Below are 22,009 nucleotides of genomic sequence, written 5' to 3'. Positions count from 1 at the left end.
CTCTCTCTGTCTCTGTCTCTGTCTCTCTCACGCACTCGCACTCTTTTACTCCCGCTCCCTCTCGCTATCACACTTGCGCTCTCCCCCTCTCGCTGGCTTCGCTCACGTTCTCTGTCACTCTAGCTGTAACGCGCTCTCTTATCTCTCGCTCTCTCTGTCGCACGCGCTCTCTCTTGCTCTGGCTCTTGCACTCTCGTTCTGGCTGTCCCCCTCTGTAGCGTGCACTCTCTCTCTCTCTCTCTCATGCTCTCTGTCTCTGTAGCGCGGGCTCTCTTGCTGCCTGTAGCATGCGCGCTCTCTCTCTTGCTCTCACGTTCTCTCTCGCTCTGGCTGTCGCACGCACTCTGTGTCGCTCTGGCTCTTGCTCACAGTTCCGCGCGCGCTCTATCTTGCTGTCTTGCTTGCTCTGTTGTGTGCACGCTCTCTTGGTGTCGAGCTGTCTCTGTCACGCGCTGTTTCTTGGTGTCATGCTTGTGCTCTCTCTCTCTCTTTCTGTAGCACACGCTCACTCTCGCTGGCACTGTTTGTCGCAGTTGCACGTGGGTTTTATTTTGCTGTCTGTCGTGCACTGTCTCTTGGTGTCATGCTCCTTCTTGCTCTCGCACGCTCTCTTCCTCTCCCTCGCTGTCGCACGCTTTCTCCGTAGACCTTACCCTTGCGCACGCACTTTCTCCCTTGCTCTCCCCATTGCACGCACTCTCGCTCCCTCTCTCACGCACGCGCTCTCTCGCTGTTGTGCTCACCCACTCTGTCCTTCGCTGTCGCACTTGTGTGCTCCCTCTCTCTCGCTCTGGCTGTCGCACGCTCTCTCGCTCTCTGTCTTTCTAGCGCGTGCTCTCTCTCTCTCTCTCTCTGTAATACACGTGCTCGCTCTCTCTTGTTCTGGCCGTTGCGTGCGCCCTCTATCTCGCTGATGCGCGTGCACTCTATCTCGCTGTCTCTCCGTCTCGCCGTCATGCCCGCATTCTCTGTCACTCGTGCACTCTCTCTCTTGCTGTCAAGCTCGCCTGCTCTCTCTCTGTCACTCGCTCTCTCTCCGCCCCCCTCTCTCTCCGCCCCCCTCTCTCTCCGCCCCCCTCTCTCTCCGCCCCCCTCTCTCTCCGCCCCCTCTCTCTCCGCCCCCTCTCTCTCCGCCCCCTCTCTCTCCGCCCCCCTCTCTCTCCGCCCCCCTCTCTCTCCGCCCCCCTCTCTCTCCGCCCCCCTCTCTCTCCGCCCCCCTCTCTCTCCGCCCCCTCTCTCTCCGCCCCCTCTCTCTCCGCCCCCTCTCTCTCCGCCCCCTCTCTCTCCGCCCCCCTCTCTCTCCGCCCCCCCTCTCTCTCCGCCCCCCTCTCTCTCCGCCCCCCTCTCTCTCCGCCCCCCCTCTCTCTCCGCCCCCCCTCTCTCTCCGCCCCCCTCTCTCTCCGCCCCCCTCTCTCTCTCTCCACCCCCCCTCTCTCTCTCTCTCCACCCCCCTCTCTCCCCCCTCTCTCTCTCTCCCCCCTCTCTCTCTCTCCCCCCTCTCTCTCTCTCTCCCCCCTCTCTCTCTCTCCCCCTCTCTCTCTCTCCCCCCTCTCTCTCTCTCTCTACCCCCCTCTCTGTCCCCCCTCTCCCCTTCCCTCTCTGTCGCACATGCTCCCTCTCCCCCACCCCACCCCCTCCCATCCCCATCTCCTGTCTCTCTTTCCCCCTCTCACCGCCCCATCTGTGTCCATTTCTCCCCCTTCTCCCTCCCGCCTGCTCTGAGTTTCATCCTAAACCACTGCCAGCAGTGAGCTAAATGTTGCCACTAAAAGAAGGCAGATGCTGGGGGCGATTCAGTGGCACGGTGCGGGGCAGAGGGATGGCACAAGGACTGTGTGAGGAGATGGCCAGTAGAGGGAGGAAGGGATAGAAGTAATGAGTGCGGGAAGGGTTGTGAGAGGATGATGGGGGCAAGGGGAGAGGACAGAGGTGGAACAAGGGTCAAAGATACAGGAATTCATACAGACCATACACAGTGCATTGATGTAGTACGAGGTAAAGAATAACAGAACGCAGAATAAAGTGTAACAGCTGCAGAGAAAGTGCAGGTAAATATTCAAGTGCAAGATCATAATGAGGTAGATTGTGAGGCCAAGGGTATAATTTATCATTCACGAGTCTGACAACTGCGGGCTAGAAGCTGGTGGTACGTGCTATCTTTGATCTGATGGAAGTGGGGGAGAAGAGAGACTATCCGGGGTGGGAGGCCTAGGTAGAGTGGATGTGGAAAGGATGTTTCCTATGGTGGATGAGTCTAGGATCAGAGGGGGCAGCCTCAGAATAGAAGGGCGTTCCTTTAGAACAGAGATGAGGAGGAACGTCTTTGGCCATAAGGTGGTGAATTTGTGGGATGTGGAGGCCGAGTCATTTAGTTTATTTAAAGCGGAGATTGACAGGTTCATAATTGGTAAAGGTGTCAAAGGTTACAGGGACAAGGCAAGAAACTGGAGTTGAGAGTGGTACTAATCAGCTGTAATGGAATGGCAGAGCAGACTTAAATGGTCACATGCACTGAGATTCAGTGGGAAAACTTTGCTCTGCATGTCATCCATGCATATTCCATTAATCCAAGTAATGTGACAGGATATATACAGTATTTGAAAAAGCAGGACCTGACTAGGGATAGTCAGCTTGGCTTTGTGTGTGGCAGGTCATGTCTAACTAATCTTGTATAACTGATGAAAAGAAGATGGTGGACATTGTCAACGGTCTTGCTGAAGTCCACATAGACAAAGTCCCGTTTGACAGGCTGGTCCAGAAGGTTCAATTGCTGGCATTCAGGATGAAGTAGTCAATTGGATTCAACATTGTCCCAGCAGGAGAAACCAGAAAGTGTCAGTGGATGGTTGCCTCACTGACTAGTGGAGTGCTGGGTCAGCTCTACTTTGTCGTCTTTAATCAGTGATCTGGATGACAATGTGGCAAACTGGATCCGCAAATTTGCGATGACATCAAGATTGGGGGGTATCGCGGACAGCAAGGTTGGCTATCAAAGCTTGCCAAGTGATCTGGACCTGCTGGGAAAATGGGCTGAACGTGGCAGATAGAATTTAATGCAGACAAGTGTGAAGTGTTGCACTTTGGGAGGACAAACCAGGGGGCTTTTGCACGGTGAGTGGTGGGGCACTGAGTAATGTAGAACAGAGGTATCTGGGAGTACAGATCCATAATTCCTTGAAAATGGTGTCACATAAGGTTGTAAAGAGATTTTGACACATTGGCCTTCATATGTTAAAATTGTATAAGATGTTGGTGAGGCTAAATTTGAAATATTGTGTGCAGTTTTGGTCACCTACCTCAAGGAAAGATATCAAAAAAGTACAGAGAAAATATATAAAGATGTTGAGGGGACTTGCAGACCTGAGTTATAACGAAAGGTTGAGTGGGTTAGGAGAATGAGGGGAGGTTCGATAAAGGTGCACAAAATTATCAGGGGTATAAGTAGAGTCAGTGCAAGATAGGGTTATGTGAGACTAGAGCTAGAGGTCGCAGATGAAAAGCGAAATGCTTACTGGGAGCATGAGGAGAACTACTTCACTCAGAGTGTGGAAATGGTGGATCTAACTTCAACATGTAAGAGAAGGTTTGGATAGGTACATGGATGAGAGAAGTGTGGAGAGCTAAAGTCCAAGTGCAAATAGATGGGCTAGGCAGAAAACTTAGATAGGCCAAAGGGCCTGTTTCTTTGCAGTTGTGCTGTGTGACCTTTTGACTCTAGTGTATGGTAAAATACACTCATTGGCCACTTTTATTAGGTGAAGGAGTGGAACCCAGTGTGGTCTTCTGCTCAAAGTTGCTGGTGAACGCAGCAGGCCAGGCAGCATCTCTAGGAAGAGGTACAGTCGACCTCTTCCTAGAGATGCTGCCTGGCCTGCTGCGTTCACCAGCAACTTTGATGTGTGTTGCTTGAATTTCCAGCATCTGCAGAATTCCTTGTGTTTGTGGTCTTCTGCTGTTGTAGATCATCTATTTCAAGGTTCAATGTGATGTACATTCAGAGATGCTCTTCTGCACATCTCTGTTGTAACGTGGTTAGTTGAGTTACTGTCACCTTCCCTTCAGCTTGATCCAGTCTGGCCATTCTCCTCTGACCTCTCTCATTAACCAGGCATTTTCTCCCACAGAACTACCACTCATTGGATTTTTTTTTGTTGTTGGCAGTTAGCTCTAGAGGCTGCTGATCTGCTGGAATTTTCACATATAACAGTTTCTGAGATTCTCAAACCACCCCATAGGTGCCAACAATCATTCCCCAGTCAAAGTCACTTAGATCACGTTTCTTCCACATTCTGACATTTGGTCTGCACGACAACTGAACCTCTTGACCGTGTCTGCATGCTTTTACATTTTGAGTTGCTGCCACGTGATTGGCTGATTGGGTGTTTGCATTGGCCACTGTGTGTATGCGTTACATATAAAATTAAATAATTAGTGAAAAAAGAGTAAAGAAATAATGAATTGGTTTTCATGGGTTCAATGTCTATTCAGAAAGCTGTTCCTGAAACATTGAGGGTGTGTCTACAGGCTCCTGTACCTCCCCTTATGGTAGCAATGAGAAGAGGGCATGTCCTGGGTGGTGGGGGTCCTTGATGATGGATGCCACCTTTGTGAGGCATTGCCTTTTCGAGTTGTCCTCGTTGTTGGGGAAACTGGTGCCATGATGGAGTTGGCTGATTTTGTTAACAGAGCTCAGTGGGTTGGGCAGAATCTGTAGAGGGAGGAGGAGCTTTCCACTATGTTCAGCTCGAAGCCTTTCCTCAAACAGATTTGTTTGTTGCTCCTGGTATTTGACCAAGCGCCAAAGGTAACAAAATGCCTGTGTTTTTAATGACATTGTACTTTTTGAGCTCTGGGGTTGTTGCTAACATTTTCACCTGATGTGTGTTTCTATTCCCTTCCCCCACCACCGCCGCCCTGCCCATTTTTCCACACTGCTCCTGCCCTCCAGATCTCCAGCCTGGGGAAGGTGGTCTCCCTAGTGCAGACAAAACCGGTTCAGTCAGGAGTGGTCACAGGTCAGGCGACCACGAACCCTGTCACGCAGTACATACAGGTGAGTGCATATCCACGTCTGTTAATAGATCTGCCCTTGATGTGCTACTCAACACATTACTGCTCCTCCCGCCACACTCCCTCCTTACCGCCCGTCCCACAGTGTGGCGCTCCCTCCTTGCTGTCTCAACCGCAGCTTTCCCTCCAGTCTGCTCTTCCTGCAGCGCTCCTTCTCTCCTCTTTCCCCCTTTCTCTCAGTGCTCTCTCCTTTCTCCCCTTCTCATGGTGCGCCCTCCTCTCCCTCCTCACCTTCTCTCCCACAGTGTGATGCTCCCTCCCTATAGCACTGCACCAGTGACATGGACACCATGGCCAAAATGTCCACTTAGCTGCCTCTGCCCCATGGCATGTGCCTCCCAGTCACTTCTAACCTTCTGTTTCTTCGTGTCCTTTGTTTCCTTGGCGCAGACGAAAGGCCCGCTGCCCCCAGGAGCCACCATCCTGAAGTTAGTGACGTCGGCAGACGGCAAGCCCACCACCATCATCACCACGTCGCAGGCAGCTGGGGCGGCAGCTGGCAAGCCCACCCTCCTGGGCATCAGCAGTGTCTCGCCCAGCACTGCCACTAAGCCCGGCACCACCACCATTATCAAGACCATCCCCGTCTCGGCCCTGATGGCTCAGCAGGGTGCTGCAGGTAATGGCAGTTGGGCCGGGGTGGTGGGGGGGGGGTGTTTCTGCTTTGAATGGGCAGGACCTCTCTTTGAATGGGTCACTGCTCTCTATCCCACCTACCTGCTGGTGAATGACTCTGACCACCAGGGAGTGGAGCTCTGCTGGGAGAAGTCTGTGGGGCCTCTGGGAGGAGCCTTGGTGGTCCATGGAGTTCCAAGGTCCTGAGTTACAGGGAAATAGGTTGGGACTTTATTGCCAGGTGCGTAGAGGGATGAGTGCAGATTTGATAGAGGTATATATAGTAATGAAGGATATAGATGGAGTAAATGCAAGCAGGCTTTTTCCACTGAGGCTGGGTGGGACCAGATGAAGGGTAAAGGGTGAACGGTGAAATGTGTCAAGGAAACGTGAGGGTGGCATGAGTGTGGAAATGGTGGATGTGGCTCCACTTGCAACATTGAAGAGAAGTTTGGATAGGTGCATGGATGGGAGTGGAGGGCAATGGGACAGGACAGAATAGCAGTCCGAAGTGGACTAGATGGAGCCGGCTTGTGGTGAATTGGCATCCGCACCGGACTTCAAGGCTAGTGGTCCCGGGTTCGAATCCAGCCTGCCCCTTGCAGGCTTTCCATCCCTGCTGAGTTAGGTGTTGAGTTAGTAACTCGGCCTCGTAAAAAAAAAACAGACCAATGCGAAATAAACGGCAAGGTTGCCGCCCGATGCGCCACAAGGTGCAGAGAGAAACAATAACAGCACTGGACTAGATGGGCCAAACAGCCTGTTTCTGAGCTGTGGTGCTTGATGACCATTATCAATAATTATTGAACAGGTTTTCTGAATGGCTTCATTTCAGTCTGTTTTTATTGTACTCCTATCAATAATAAAAGAGTGCATGTAAATGAGCCAGAATTATTGTTCCTAATTTATTAATCAATTATAATCTTTCCCCTAAATTACCATGGCATGCGAGAGAATTTTATTTTTATCTTTATTTGTAGATACCACATGGTATCAGGCCATTCCGACCCAATGAGCCCAGGCCCCCCAATTAAACCCACGTGACCAAATAACCTACTAACCCGTACGTCTTTGCAAGGTGGGAAGAAACCGGAGCACCTGGAGGAAATCTGCACGGTTATTGAGAAGGAACATGCAAACTCCTTACAGACAGCGGCAGGAATTGACCCCGGGATGCTCCCTCTGTAAAACCATCGCGCTAACCACTCTGGGTGCGCACTGTCAAAAAGATTCGCCACCCCGGCCTTGTGTCAGTTAGCTGGGGCGAGTGTACCTGCCTGCGGCTTTGGCAAATTCCTCTGGTCACGTCCTGTGCTATACTCCTTCCGGGACGGGGTTTGGTCCTGTTTGTTCATGGATGGAAGGTGGCAGGTTTTGGCTCTGCGGTAATCCTGCCCCCACCCACCCCACTACTACCTTTACTACCTTCACCTTTGGAAATGAGTAACCTCCTTTTTGTCTGCTGCTTGTCTTTTTTCGGAACTCTCCAGCCACGAGCAACACTGGGATTAAATCGCCAATCACTATCTTCACCACTAAGGTAGTGACGCCGGGGACCGGCAGCCCGGCCAAGATCATCACCGGCGTGCCTAAGATCACCGGCGGCGTGGGCCAACAGGGGCTGACCCAGGTTAGTGAGTGCGGCTGGAACCGTGACGAGGTTGGGGCTGGCTGTGGTGGGAGAGCGCTCGCGAAGCGTCGATCAGTCAACTGGCATTCGATGAATGTTCTCCGCTCAGTGAAGGGCAGTGAGTTGCATCAAGGTGGCCGAGAGGTCATTGATGCTTGCAGAGAGTGGGCATTTGGTCCATTACCCTACTGGAAGCCCCCGAAAGGATGAGCCATACCCCGCTTCCTTGCTTCCTTGTCCATTTCCTCTTTGATTCAGGCTCTTCCCACCCGCCCTGTAGAATAAAAAGATTTCATCACTGCTTTGCCCAAGGATCATTTTCAGGTTGAATCTGTGCAAAGGAAGGTAAAGTAGAATGGAACAAAAAATCCTACAGAAAGTAGTGGATACAGCCCAGTCCATCATGGGTAAAGCCCGCCCCACCATTGAGCACATCTACATGAAACGCTATCGCAGGAAGGCAACATCCATCATCAGGGATCCTCACCACCCAGGTTACGCTCTCTTCTCACTGCTGCCATCAGGATGGAGGTACGGGAGCCTCAGGTCCCACACCACCATGTTCAGGAACAGTTATTACCCCTCGACCATCAGACTCTTGAACAAAGGGGATAACTTCACTTGCCCCATCACTGAAATGTTCCCACAACCAGTGGACTCACTTTCAAGGACCCTTCATCTCATGTTCTCAATATTTATCACTTATTTATTTATTTATTATTATTATTATTATTTCTTTTTGTATTTGCACAGTTTGTTGTATTGCACACTGGTTGAATGCCCAAGTTGGTTAAGTCTTTTTGATTCTATTTCGGTTATTATTCTATGGATTTGTTAAGTAGGCCTGCAAGAGAATGAATCTCAGGGTTGTATATGGGGACATTAATTTACTTTGACAATGAATTTACTTTGAAGTGCAATACTAGCATTCACTTCGAGAGGACTAAGACTAGAAAAATAAGGATGTAATGTTGAGGCTTCATAAGGCATCGGTCAGACTGTGCTTGCAGTTTTGTGAGCAGTTTTGTGCTCCTTATCTAAGAAAGGATGTGTTGGCATGGGAGAGGGTCCAGAGAAGGATCACAAGCATGATCCTGAGAAAGAAGGAATGAGGAGTGTTAAGTGTTTCAAGGTCTGTACTACAGTGGTGTGGTCTGCAAACTTGGAGCAGAATCTGGCCATGCAGTTGTAAGTATACAGGGAGTAGAGTGGGAGGGGGTGTCGGTGGTGGTGGGTGAGGACGCAACCTTGTGGAGCACCAATGTTGAGAATATTCATGGCAGTCTGTTGGTCAGATAGTCAGGGATCCAGTGGTATCCTTTTCCTTGCTATGAAGCCATGCCTCCTTGTCTGTTACTCTCCCCTCTGGTGGAATCATTCCAGTACAGTACAGGCCCTTCGCTTATGATGTTGCGCCGACCTTTTAATCTACTCCAAGGTCTATCTAACCTTTTCCTCCCACGTAGCCCTCCAAGTTCCTTTCATCCATGTGCCTATCAAAGAGTATCTTAAGTTTCTATAATGTTTCCACCTTTACCGCTACCCCCAGAAGGGTGTTCCACGCAACCACCACTCTGTTTTTAAAAAAAGAACTCTGATGTTCCCCCTATACTACTTTTACTCACCTTTAAAATTATACCTCTTCACAGTAGCGTAGTGGTTAGCGCAGCGCTTTACAGTACCAGCAGCCCGGCTTAAATTCCCACCGCTGCCTGTACGTTCTACCCATGGATTTCCTCTGGATGCTTCAATTTCTGCCCATGGTCCAAAGACGTATCACGTGGTGGGTTGATAGGTCATTATAGATTGTCCTGTGATGAGGCTAGGTTTAAATCTGGGGATTGCTGGATCGTGTGGCTCGAAGGGCCTGTTCTGTATTGTATCTTAATAAAGGTTAGCCATTTCAGCCCTGGGGAAAAATCTCTGGCTATTCACTCGATCTCTGCCTCTTACCATCTTGGATACCTCTATCACTACTAATGGAGCTGTCCAAGCCTTTCCCACCATTGAGCACATCTACAGGGAGCGCTGCCACAAGAAAGCAGCATCCGTCATCAAAAACTCCACCATCCAGACCATGCTGTCTTCTCACTGCTGCCATCGGGAAGGAGTTACAAGAGCCTCAGGTCCCACACCACCAGGAACAGTTATTACCCCTCCTGAGCCGGCATCAATAACTTCACTCACCCCAGCACTGAACTGAATCCACAGCCTATAGACTCATTTTCAAGGTCTCTATAACTTGTGTTCTCAGTATTATCTATCCATCCCTCCATCTGTCTTATTGCCCATTGTTTTTTTTGTCAGTCTTTGGGAGTAGGTTTTCACTGAGTCTATTGTATTTTTTTTTGCTCTACTGCAAATGCCTGCAAGTAAATGAATCTCAGGGTAGTACATGGAGACATGTAGAGTAGTGTACAAAAACACAGCACTGTGCAAAAGTCTTGGGCACCCGAGCTATAAGTATGTGCCTAAGACTTTTGCACAGTGCCGTATGTAAATAAATTTACTTTTAAACTATCAAGTCACCTCTCATCTTCTTTGGCTCCAAAGAGAAAAGCCCTAGCTCGTTCAAACAACCCTTATATCCTCAGTCCCTGGTCCTGACGAAGGGTCTTGACCTAAAATGTCGACTGTTAATTCATGTCCATAGATACTGCCTGTCTGGCATTTTGTGTGTGTTCTTGCATTTGCAGAATCTCTTGTGTTCATCATCATAGGACATGCTCTGTAATCCAGGCATCATCCTGGTAAATCTCCTCTGCACCCTCTCCCTAAAGCTTCTGCATCCTTCCAGGATGAGGTGACCAGAACTGAACACAATACTCTAAGTATGGTCTAACCAGTTTTATAGAGCAGCAGCGTTATCTCATGGCTCTTGAACTCAATCCTCCAACTAATGAAGGCCAACACACAATACTCTCAACATTGCACCATCATGCCTTCCAGGGATGAATAAGATCACCCCCCAATCTTCTGACTCCCCAGAAATGTCAACCCATTCTCATTTTTTATTTTTCCCTGTCTCTCTTCTGTTTCTTGCCAGGTGTTATTGAAGGGGGCTCCAGGGCAGCCAAGCACCATCTTGCGGACTGTCCCGGTCAGTGGGATGAGACTGGTCACGCCGGTGACCGTGTCTGCAGTGAAACCAGCTGTCACCACATTGGTGGTGAAGGGAACCACAGGTAAGTGAGCCAGGATGTGATGGAAAGGGGTGGGGGAGTGTCACACATCTCAATCCAGCAGGGCATGTTTAATAATGGATGTCCTGCTGCCCCCAAGGATGTCGAGGCCCAGAAGGGCTCACTGTTGCATCTGTTAGGATGTTGTAAGTGCAGATCTTTCTCCAGCTCACTGCCTCAATATGCCGCATGTGGGAGGGGTGGTGAGGTTCAGCATGGTGGGAGGGGCAGTGAGGACACAGGGCGGCGAGGAGGGAGCGCTGGTAGAAGACCAGATCACTATAGAGAAACCCACTCAAGTATAGGTACAGGGTGAGCGAGCGAGCGCCACTCTCTCACACAATACCAGAGGCCGGAATCAAACTGCTGTCTGTATGACTGTGAGGCACTCTATCCCGGAGACGAGGGGCCCAACTAGCTTCTCAATGTGTGGGGGTGGGGGAAGGTGTGCAGTTTCAGAGTTTAGCCTGATTTATACTTCTGCGTCAAATCTACACTGTAGGTACCACATACCCTACGCCGTAGAGTGACGTGCACCTCCCCAGAAAAGTAACTCGCGCGTCACGGCGCCGCAGACTGCAACAACTGTGATTGGTCCGCTTGGTAGCATCGCATTTCCTCCTACGCATTTCCGGTTGCTTTTCTCCGCCGTGTCTGCACACTGATGCAAAATAAATGGTTGGAGACGATGAACCAAATCGTCAAATCTACCTGCCGACATCCGAAAATATTTGAAATGCATTTCTTCGTCCATGTCTCTCACGAAGAAACCCAAAACAGTGGTATAGAAACCCCATTGCCAACTAGCGTTTTGGCAATGAATTGCAGAGTGACGCAGATGCAACAACGCATGCTCTCTACGGCGTAGGGCTACGCAAAAGTATTAATCAGGCCTGCGGCATAACCCGTATGCACAAGTATAAATCAGGCTCTAGAGGGCTGGGTAGCCTACCCACAGCCAAACTAACACTCCGATCCTCTCCCTCCGCACCCCCTCTCTGCTATAGGCGTCACCACACTGGGCACCGTGACGGGCTCAGTGGGGGGAGTTCCAGCTGTGGGTTCCACCACCCTGTCTGGGACAGTCGGCAGCTTCTCCAGCCAGCTCATCAACCCTGCCGTCATCACTGTCTCTACCGCGCAGGCAAGCCACTCCTCCACCCCACCCACCATCTCCATGCAGGTAAGGTCACCCGGCTCTGTCATTCAAGGACCCCCCCCCACCACCACCTCCTCTGCTCCGTGTCCATGCCTCCTCCCCTTCTCCACGCCCCACCCTGCATCCGCTCTGCACCCCCCAGCCTAACCTCACACCCCCAATCCCTGCTGAATCCATCCTACCTGTGTCCCTCCACTCCTCTTTCCATCCCCTTCCCTCATTCAGTTCTGCTCTTCCTTTCCCCCTTCCTCCATACAGCCCTACTTCCCTGTCGTAATGCTCCCTCTCCCCCCCCACTGTCACTATTTTTAATCCCTTACCCTCACCCTCTCCGCTGTCTCCATGACACCCCCTTGTCCCCATAGCCCGTTCGCAGTGTCAGCCTGTGGTTGGGGCAAACTCACCTGATAGTATTTTCTCTCTGCCTCCAGCCCGCGACTGAGCCCACCCGCGTCACACTCATCGCCGCACCCAGCGGGGTTGAGGCTTCATCCATCCAGGAGCTCCCGGTCACCATCCTGGCCTCGCCCACCACCGAGCAGCCCGGCCTGGCGCCGGGGCCAGAGGCTGGCCAGGGGGAGGGTCAGACGGCCAGCGGAGTCCCCCTGGTCTGTTCCAACCCACCCCACGAGACCTCCGAGACCAACACCACCAACACCGCCACCACCGTTACTGCCAACATTGGTACCAATCAGGGTAAGGAGCTCGCTGCCGTTGTTACGTGTCAGAGTTCTGGGCGCAGAGGAGCAAGTGTGAGGGGAAGCTACCTTACATCAGCATGCGGAGACAGGCCCGTCAGCCCAACTCACCCATGCTGACCAAGGTTCTTGTCTGAGCTGATCCCCTTTGTCAGCATTTGGGCCGCTTCCCTACAAACGTTTCCTGTCCATGTATGGGGGGATTGAAAGTCCTGGATAGAGTGGATGTTTTGGCTGTCCTTGATAGAGTGGGTGTGGGTGGGTTGAACGTCCTGGGTGGAGCGGGCATGGGTGAGTCGAACGCCCTGGGTGGGGGCGGGTGTGGGAGGGTTGAATGTCCTGGGCATGGGCGGGTCGAACGTCCTGGGCGGGGCGGATGCAGGTGGGTCGAACGTCCTGGGCGGGACGGGTGTGGGTGGGTTGAATATCCTGCGCAGGGCGGGCATGGGTGGGTCGAACGCCGTCGACAGAATAGTTCACAAGAACAATCCCAGGAATGAAAGGCTTAACGTGCAAGGACCATTTGACATCTATGGGCCTGTACTCTGAATGTAACAGCTCTATAAAACAATATTTAGACCATGGATGTCCTGTCAGCCATACATCCAGTTTATGGCACAAGGCCATGTCCATCGATCCTTCAGAGTTGCACAGGTCCACACAGATAGGTCCCTCAGAGTTGCACAAGTTCATGTAGATTGGCCCCTCAGAGTTGCACAAGTTCATGTCCATAGATTCCTCGAGTCGCCCTGCAAGTTCACAGGGTGTTTATGAAGTTGTAATAAGATCATTAGACATAGGAGCAGAATTAGGCCATTCAGCCCATCAAATCTGTTGTACCATTTCACCATGGCTAATGTATTATCCCTCTCAACCCCATTCTCCTGCCTTCTCCCCGTAATGTTTATCGCCCTGACTGATCAAGAATCTTTTAATCTCCACTTTAAATATACCCAATGACTTGGCCTGCACGGCTGTCTGTGGCAATGAATTCCACAAGTTCACAACTCTCTGGCTGAAGAAGTTCCTCCTCTTCTCTGTATCAAGGGGACATCTTTCTATTCTGCCGATTGGTTCTAGACTCCCCCACTATAGAAAACATCCTCTCCACATCCACTTTATTCAGGACTTTCAATAGTTGGTAGGTTTTAAGTGACTCCCCCCCCACCCCCCCACCCCCGAATTTCAAACTCCAGCAATTACAGGCCTATAGGTATTAAACGCTCTTCACATGTTAACCCTTTAATCCTCAGGATCATTATCTGAACTCTCTCCAGTGGCAGCAGATCCTTAGTTAAAGGGCCCAAAACTGCTCATCATATTCAACGTATAGTCTGACCAATGCCTCAGGGTGTTGGCAGTCTTAATTGAGGGTTGAGTTCAAGAGCTGAAACCTCAGTCCCCAAGCTAATAAAGGCCCGCACACTAATTAGGTTTCCTTGGAGTTTAGAAGAAAGACTGGTGATCTTTTGGAAACATTTCACATCCTGAGAGGACATGACATATAAGGAGTGTTTGATGGCACATACTTGATAGAATTCAAAAGGGTGAGAGGGAGATCTCATTACAACCTACGGAATACTAAAAGGCTTAGATTAAGGAGATGTGAGAAGAATGCTAACCAAAATGGTATTTCCCTTCATTAGCCAGGGGATCGAGTTCAAGAGCCACAAGGTAACGTTGCAATCTATAAAACTGTGGGTAGTCCACACTTGCAATATTGTAGGAAGGATGTGGAAGTTTTAGAAGAGGTGCAGAAGAGATTTACTGTGATGCTGCCCGGATTAGAGAGCATTTCCTACGAAGAAAGGTTGAGTGAAAGAGATGAAAGTGGCTTTATACAGGTGTCATCGATATATGACATAGTCCCTCATGGTCTTCCGTTTGTCCTTATCCTGAGAAGTGCCAAGGGATTGTTGCCCTGGGGAAGGCTGCCCACCTCCCCATCTACGGCCATGATTGTTCTTGGCGAATCATTCTACAGAAGTGATTTGCCATTGTCTCCTGGGCAGCGTCTTTACAAGACGGGTGACCCCAGTCATTGGGAATATTCTTCAGAGATTGTCTGCCTGGCGTCAGTGGTCGCATAACCGGGAGTGTGATATGCACCGTCTGCTCATACGACCATCCACCACTTTGCCCAAGGGTGACCTGCAGGCAAGCGGAAGGAAGGAGTGCCTTACATCTCCTTTGGTAGCCACGTATCTCCACCCCGCCATAAGAAGCATAGATAGAGAGGACAACCAGAAACGTTTTTCCAGAGCAGAAATGGCTAATATGAGAGAACATAATTTGAAGGTAATTGGAGGAATGCCAGAGATAAGATTTTCTAATGGTGTGTGGAACGCACTGCCAGGTGTAGTGATAGAGGCAGGTACATAGTGACAATTAGGAAACACATGGATGATAGAAAAAAGAAGGTTTACAGAGGAACGGAAGGGTTAGATTAAAAGTTTGGCACAACATCATGGGCTGAAGGCCCTGTACTGTGCTTTGGTACTAAGGTGTTGTCTTCGCTGAAAGGGCTCGAATTGTAAGAAGAGACTGGAGAGGCTGTGGGAGTTTACACTGGAGCACAGAAGGTTGATGGGCAACTTGAAAGATGCTAACAAATCATTGCTGGCCACAGATACAGTGAATAGCCAGCATTTCCTCCCAGGGTAGGAGAGTCTGAAAGCGGGGAATATGACTAACATGAGGGGAGATATGGAAAGAGGTGATGGGGAGCAGAGAGTGACATGAGCTGCTGGAACAAGCCCCCCCAACCCCCAGGGCAGGGTGCTCTCTTTACTTCTGCCCCTTCCACGGCGCGGTGCTCCCTCCCCGTTGACATCGTGCGGTGTAGCACTTCCTCCCCATTGCCCCTCGCTCAGCACTCCTCAGCCCTTCAATCTCCTCCCCCTTTGAAGACAGTCCTCAACACTTCCCTCCTCCATACTGCTGCTCCTGCTGCGCATCACTCCCACCTTCATCTTGCTCCTCCCTTGAGGTCTTTCATTGGGTGGGTAACGTTTGCGCGGATGGGTTGGAATCTTCAACTTTCTCTCACTTCATTCCCTTCTCTTTTCTCCTTCCCCCTTCCCTCATCCCTATCATCTTCCCAACTCCACCACCCCAGTCCAGCCGCCTCCCACTAATGCCCAGGGTCACCCGGAGACGGTGCACGGAGAGACAGCGACCGCAGGCACCACAAACACCGCCACAACCGTGTCTGCAGCGCAGAGTGGGGCCAACACAACCGTCACCCAGTCCACGCCCACACCCGGCCCCTCCATCCCGGTAAGTCCTGTGATCCAGTCTGTTTCTCCGCTACCTCAACGGCTCAGAGGGAGAGCGGTGTCCCATTACATGGAAGCAAGGTGTCAGTATCCTCTTCCCAACCTGCAGATACCTGACTGACAGACCCACTTTCAAGCATTTACATCCTGTTCAGGTGCCCCAGGAGACTGACAGAGTGAAGCTCCCACTGCACATGAAGCTCACTCCACACCGTCCCATCACACACTCCCGGGGTCAGACACAGAGTGACACTCCCTCCACAATGTCCTATTACACAATCCTTGGGTCACACACAGAATGAACCTCCCTCTGCACCATACCACACACTCCCAGAGTCAGATACAGAGTGAATCTCCCTCCACACTGTCTTATCACACATTCCTGGGGTCAGACACAGAGTGAAGCTCTCTCTAAGCTGTTTGGCAATAATCCCTCTAATTTATTTTTACCTCTGACAGTTCTCCAACTTCTTTGTTTCTAAGCACATGATTCGACATACCAGTCAATGTCTTAAGTAAACTGGTCATAACTTTCTTAGAAACGACAAATTTGAAATTGCAATATTGCTGCAATATTTTTGAGGCAATGCCTTCGTTGTAGTTTGTAACAATAGCTGAGTATTTTTTTGTCAGTCGTACAACACTCTCCTTTCCAAATTAAAAATTAGTTGCATTTGAAATAGCAACAGAGTCAAAAGCTTGCCATTCTCATAACTCATTGTCAGGAAGTCTATTATCCAAGTGATTAGACAGATGTTGAATGAATGGAATAATAAGCGCAGTATCAACATAAAGAAATTATTGATGCAAGCAGATCTTTTGCTGTGTCCCTCTAATAAAGAGACCGTAACTTGTTAATTTTAGCTTTTGCATACTGCAGTGCTTCACTTGTATTCACACAGCTTTTTTGAAGGAATTTTTAAAGAGCCAGATCTTCTAAAACATCACTCAGGACAGTTAATTCTACTTAATATTGTGGATTGGTTAAAATCTTCAGGCAGTAGTTGCTGATTGGATCATTAAACATTCATTAATTTGCGTTTTGCAATACTGGATCAAAACTTAATAATTCCTCTTTAAAGCAATAGTGGCAAAATGTCTTGACAGCCATCTTTCTTTGTTTAGTGGTCTGAGTGACACATCACATTCTCTGACATTAGCTAATTCTCCTAGCTTTCCTTTTTTAACCAATGACCTGCTGAACATTTTCTACACTGTTCATAACAGTATTTCTATATCCTATATAATTGATACTCTTTTCCATGCATCATCTAATCCCAGGTCTTCCCTATGTACAACGCACAGTAGCTCAGACAGATGCTTTAGTTCTTGTCGAAGAATTGCTGCCATACCATTATCTTCCAAGCACAACATTTCCCCCTGTCTGACATAAACGCACCATCTTTTCAATATCATGATTGGTGAATAAACTCTTCTTGGACTTGATGATGACAAACTCTGCTGTCATCAGGGATGAAGAGCTAGATCCTTTTTTTAGGATTGGTGTTGATATAAAAATGTTTTTATTGATTCTACGATAGTGATACCATCACATGCAGTTACTTACAAAATATTCACAAACACGAAGTTTAACTTTTTGGTCAAAACTTAAAATACTAAATGAACATTTCTGTACAGCAACATCTGTACTTCCATCAGCAGTTAGTGTATGAAAAACATTTCTGGAATCTTCCATTATCAGTTGCATTCAACAACAACATTCCCTCTAATTTTGCTTTACAAATTCAACAACTACGGACCAACCAATGCTCTGAGTAGGAAAATTTTACACGGCCTAAAAATTGCCCAGCACTTTAAATGTTTTTACTGTGTAATATGAATAATTAGAATGAAAATTGAAAAATCATAGTTTTGATCTTATTGGTTGAAGGGTGTCACAGACTACCAAAAAGAAAATCTTTAAAAGTTTACAAAACGTTAAACTTGTCGTCGGCGTTCAGTGGGCCGGCGGTTTATTGACAATGAGCAACCAACTTCCATTCTGTGTCTATTATTACAATTTGTAACAGTGTTGTAACTTGAAATACTGACAGTGTAAATGCATTGAAGCCCTGAATTGTTTCAAAGTAAAGCTTGTGGTATGTTGATTATTTAGAAATTTATGTATTCATAACACAATTAATTCCAGGTTGTTTCACAATTATATTCACATAGATTTGAAAATTATATTAGCACATAATTTAAAAATTATATTAACATATAAAAGAAAATTCCAGCTCCATGACAACACAGGCTATGTACACAGGAGCATTTCAGTTACTGTGTATCCACAGAGCTTAGAGGGAACGGTATTCAATAAATTCAAAGGCAAAGTTCTAGCTGGGCCAACTCTCTGCTGTATTTACATCTTTAACCATGTGTGCATGAATTTCTTGCACAAGATACATAGAAGAATTAATTTTAATTGCTAAGTTAATGTTGTCTATTACCACCTTGACTATGCTTCTTTCATGCATCTTGTTTCAATGTTGCTTCACGCTATTTTGGAGTTCCAGTTAACATGTGCAAAATTCCACATTTCTTCTGGCTGTGCAATTTAGTAACTGCATCTATATGAGTTATCTGGTTAAGATGTCATTTTAAGTCATCTAACTTCCATTCTTCCCTTTTTTCCCCCCCAATACTGGTTGCCCCCAACATTCGCTTCGGCACAAGTGATGCATGCAACATTGCCAGTACCTTGCTGTAAAAGATGGCCAATTTTTATTTTCTGTTTTTGATGCAAAGTATCTACAAATTGCAAAAGTGTTTCTACCTTAAATTTGTATGAGCTTTGTTCCTCAAAGCATTTAACTCTTCTGCTTTTTTTTGACATCCTTGGGAAACTAAAAATAATAATAATTATTAATTGAGAGTACTAAGAATAATTATTTGAAAAAGTTAACAGGTCAAAAAATTATAATTTGAGCAAGATAACCACAGTCATGCAGAAAATTTTATAGAAATTAATTATAACCTTGCTCTAAACAATTTTTAATCTAAAATTTGTTGTTGGATTATGGTTTTTTTAAAGATTACTTACATAAAAAGTCTGAATATAGAATTTTTCACAACAACCAAACACAAACCATAACTTCCAACACAAGTAAATGATGTCAGGCAGTCAAAACAATGGCAAAAGTAAAATGTTTTTACTGGACAGCGTCAGCGTTCATTGGGACGTGGTTTATTAAGAATGAGCCACCAATTTCCATTCTGTGTTTATTGTCACAATTTGTAGCAGTGTTGCAATTTGAAACACTGACAACGTAAATACATCTAAGCTCTAAAATGTTTCAAAGTAAAGAATGCAGTATGTTTACTATTTAGAAAATTTATCGATTATATTCATTAATACAATTAATTACCGAATTTTTCACTATTGTATTAAATAGATTTCAAAATTATATTAATATTACATAAAAGACTGTGTGTGTGAGCATTTCAGTTATTGTGTGGCCACACACCCAAGCAGCTTAGAGGGAACAGTGCTAATCAGACACATAAAGGTTTTTAGTGGTTGCATTGATTAAATAATTTATTCTCCGCCCTTCTTTTTCAGAATGTTCCTTCGATATCGGAGGGAACTAATGTCACCACAGCGACTGAGCAGCCCACCTCCTCTACGTCAGAGCAGGAGTCCCTGGCGCCATCTGGTGGAGACCCAGCCCCCCCAGCAGAGGCCCTACCTCTGGGGGAGCCGCCATCATCCGAACAGCTTACTCCGCCAGCACAGCTGATGGCAGAGCGGGTCAGCGGGCCGGGTGAGCTGACAGGGCTGACGCCTGAGGAGCTGGCAGTGACAGCAGCAGCCGAGGCAGCAGAGCAGGCTGCCGTGTCCGAGGAGGTGCAGGCTCTAGCCCTGCAAGCCGTACTCCAGGCTGCCCAGCAGGCCGCCATGGGTAGGTCACAGTAGGGCTGGGTGGAGTCCCAATCTTGCTGTTCCAGTGTACGTGGTGTCAACCCCACCTCTTGTTCTATGTGTGTTTGTCACTGTCTCTGTGACTCTTTCTGGCTGTGTTTGTGGGCCCAGGTCCCGGCCCTGCGTCTCCCCGCCGTCCCAGGTGCCGTCCTGGGTCCCAGCCCCCCTATCACCTCACTGGTCTATGTTGCGAGCAGATTATTGGGGGAGATCACTGACTGACTTATGTCCCCACTGTTTTCCTCATTGCCCTCAGGTACCAGTGACCCAGTGGGCACGCCGGAGACAGGACAGCAGCCTCACGAGGCGGACCTGAGACAGCTGGGCACCGAGGCGGCCGAAGGCCAGCAACCAGCACTTCCATTGGCCGTGCTTGCTCACCAGGACTTGGCTGCACTGGTGGAGGGGGCCAGCAAGAGCCAGCCCCAGCTCCCCACGGAGGCCCTGGCCCCAGCTGACAGCCTCAATGACCCTGCAGCCGAGAGCAACGGGCTGGGTGGTGCGGCCAGCGAAGGGGGCGGGCACAGCCTCCTGTCACCCGGAACCACTGAGAGTAAGTAGCTTCTCTCCCCACCATTCCTCCCAGACACGGCAATCCCTGTCTCTCCCTTCTCCTTCCTCTACGTCCTCGATCTTCTCTAATATCTTGTGTTTGCACTCTAGGATTCTGACAGTTCAGCCTATCTAAAGACTAAGATTAGCTCTATTTGTCACACATGTAGATAGATAGATATACTTTATTAATCCCGAGGGAAATTTGGTTTCATTACAGCCGCACCAACCAAGAATAGAGCATAAATATAGCAATACAAAAAACTCCAACAATCAAACACCGAAATGCAAACTATGCCAGATGGAAAATAAGTCCAGGACCAGTCTATTGGCTCAGGCTGTCTGACCCTCCACGGAAGGAGCTGCACGTTTGATGGCCACAGGCAGGAACGACCTCCCGTGCCGCCAAGTGTTGTATCACGGTGGAATGTGGCCGAAGTCCAACAGTAAAAAGTTCAATATCCAGTCTGTAAACACGTTCCTCGATCATAATATACCCCGGATTGCAGCATCCGTTGTTAGCCAGAACAGTAAGCACCCAGCTCCTTTACGCTTACCACTCTCAGTGCACTTCCGGTCAGCCGGAACGGTATTACCCACCGAACTCCTCTTCTCCAAAAGTCTATGTTGTCTCGACCCGATCCTCTTTCCTCGGCTTTGTAATTCCCCCTCTGTGTGTTTTCCTCCGGATTTCAGCAGGGGTGTCCACCGCTCTGTTCGCTAAGCCGGCCGGCCTTTGCTGGTCCGTGGAATACACAATGCGACCTTGCTTCTGTCCTGCGTGTTGGGATGTAACCGTTTCCAGCGCTAAAGAAAACCCAAATAAACCTCTCTCTACCAGCATGTTAGAGGGGGTGCAGCTTCGATGTGTTACCATGAGAAAAAAAATACAAAAAATAACGTAAATTAAAAAGTAAGAATAGATCGGAACGGCTGTACCAGGCTGCATGCACGACCGGCGCATGTGCACTAAAAAGTTGGTTTAGTGCGCATGCGCTGGTCGTGCATGCAGTTGGTTGTTATCTAACAATGACAGGGGAGAGGAGAGTTTTTAGAAGTAGAAAAGTCGTTGTCCTGGGGCATTTCTACTCTCTCAACCTCAGAAGTCCTGGTTCAATGATGAGTAGTGTGTAGATGACCATGACTTCTTGTCAGGCACCTTTGCTGTCGGCATTGCAGAATCGCCTCCCTGGCTGTTGGATCTTGTCCCCTCAGTCCGCTGGAGCTGACTTTGCATGTTAGATCAGGCGTGTCCCTATCTCACCGGGCTACCCTCACCTGGTTTAACCCGGCGTTTGAAGCGGTGTACCGGGTGTCGCCGCTCTCACTTGGAGCCACAGGTGAGAGCTGAGTGTTTGGTAGGGGCCAAAGGTGAGTGAGCTGCCCCAAAATGGACACGACAAGCCCCTTCACCAGGGATGCTGACCCCTCCCTGGACACCCACACACCTCATGATGTCACGTGTACATTACAACTTACAGTGAAATGCGTAGTTTTTGCATCAGTGACCAACACAGCCTGAGGATTTTGCTGGGGGCAGCCCTCAACTGATTCCACACTTTCGGCATCAATATAACTTACTAATCCGAACCCATATGTATTTGGAATGCGGTGGGAAACAGCAGTACTTGGAGCAAACCCACACAGTCACGTGGAAAATGTACAAACTCCTCAGAGACAGTGGCAGGGTAATGAACAAGCCAAGATTTGACCACTAGGCCTAATTAGAAAGGTCGGTTACCGGCCAAATGGAGGCGGCGGGTCTCGAGAGAGTATCGAAGCAGCAGGGCCCAGATCTGAGAGCATAGAACGACTCGTTGTTTGGCTGATTGAAGCACCAGGCTGGATTGAAAAGGTCATAGTTTCGGGGCGGGAGGCAAAGGACAGGCCATTGTTCAGCTCA

At 48.7% G+C, this 22,009-nt stretch overlaps 1 protein-coding gene across 3 annotated transcripts in view; it reads left to right on the top strand.

Moving 5' to 3' along the window:
- Positions 1–22,009, top strand: part of hcfc1b (host cell factor C1b) — a 99,507-nt gene that overhangs the window by 63,441 nt on the left and 14,057 nt on the right. For all 3 annotated transcript variants that reach the window (XM_063034693.1, XM_063034692.1, XM_063034691.1), the window contains 9 exons: positions 4,949–5,053; positions 5,461–5,689; positions 7,176–7,315; positions 10,362–10,500; positions 11,505–11,680; positions 12,088–12,352; positions 15,473–15,633; positions 19,195–19,534; positions 19,811–20,107. In XM_063034693.1, coding sequence (XP_062890763.1) covers positions 4,949–5,053; positions 5,461–5,689; positions 7,176–7,315; positions 10,362–10,500; positions 11,505–11,680; positions 12,088–12,352; positions 15,473–15,633; positions 19,195–19,534; positions 19,811–20,107 — 1,852 coding nt within the window. The remainder of the gene's footprint in view (positions 1–4,948; positions 5,054–5,460; positions 5,690–7,175; positions 7,316–10,361; positions 10,501–11,504; positions 11,681–12,087; positions 12,353–15,472; positions 15,634–19,194; positions 19,535–19,810; positions 20,108–22,009) is intronic.

Source organism: Mobula hypostoma, chromosome 28 (genome assembly GCF_963921235.1).
Source record: "Mobula hypostoma chromosome 28, sMobHyp1.1, whole genome shotgun sequence".
In the NCBI taxonomy this organism is placed as follows: Eukaryota; Metazoa; Chordata; class Chondrichthyes; order Myliobatiformes; family Myliobatidae; genus Mobula; species Mobula hypostoma.
The sequence above is the reverse complement of the archived record's forward strand: the minus strand, read 5'-3'. Positions and strand labels throughout refer to the sequence as shown.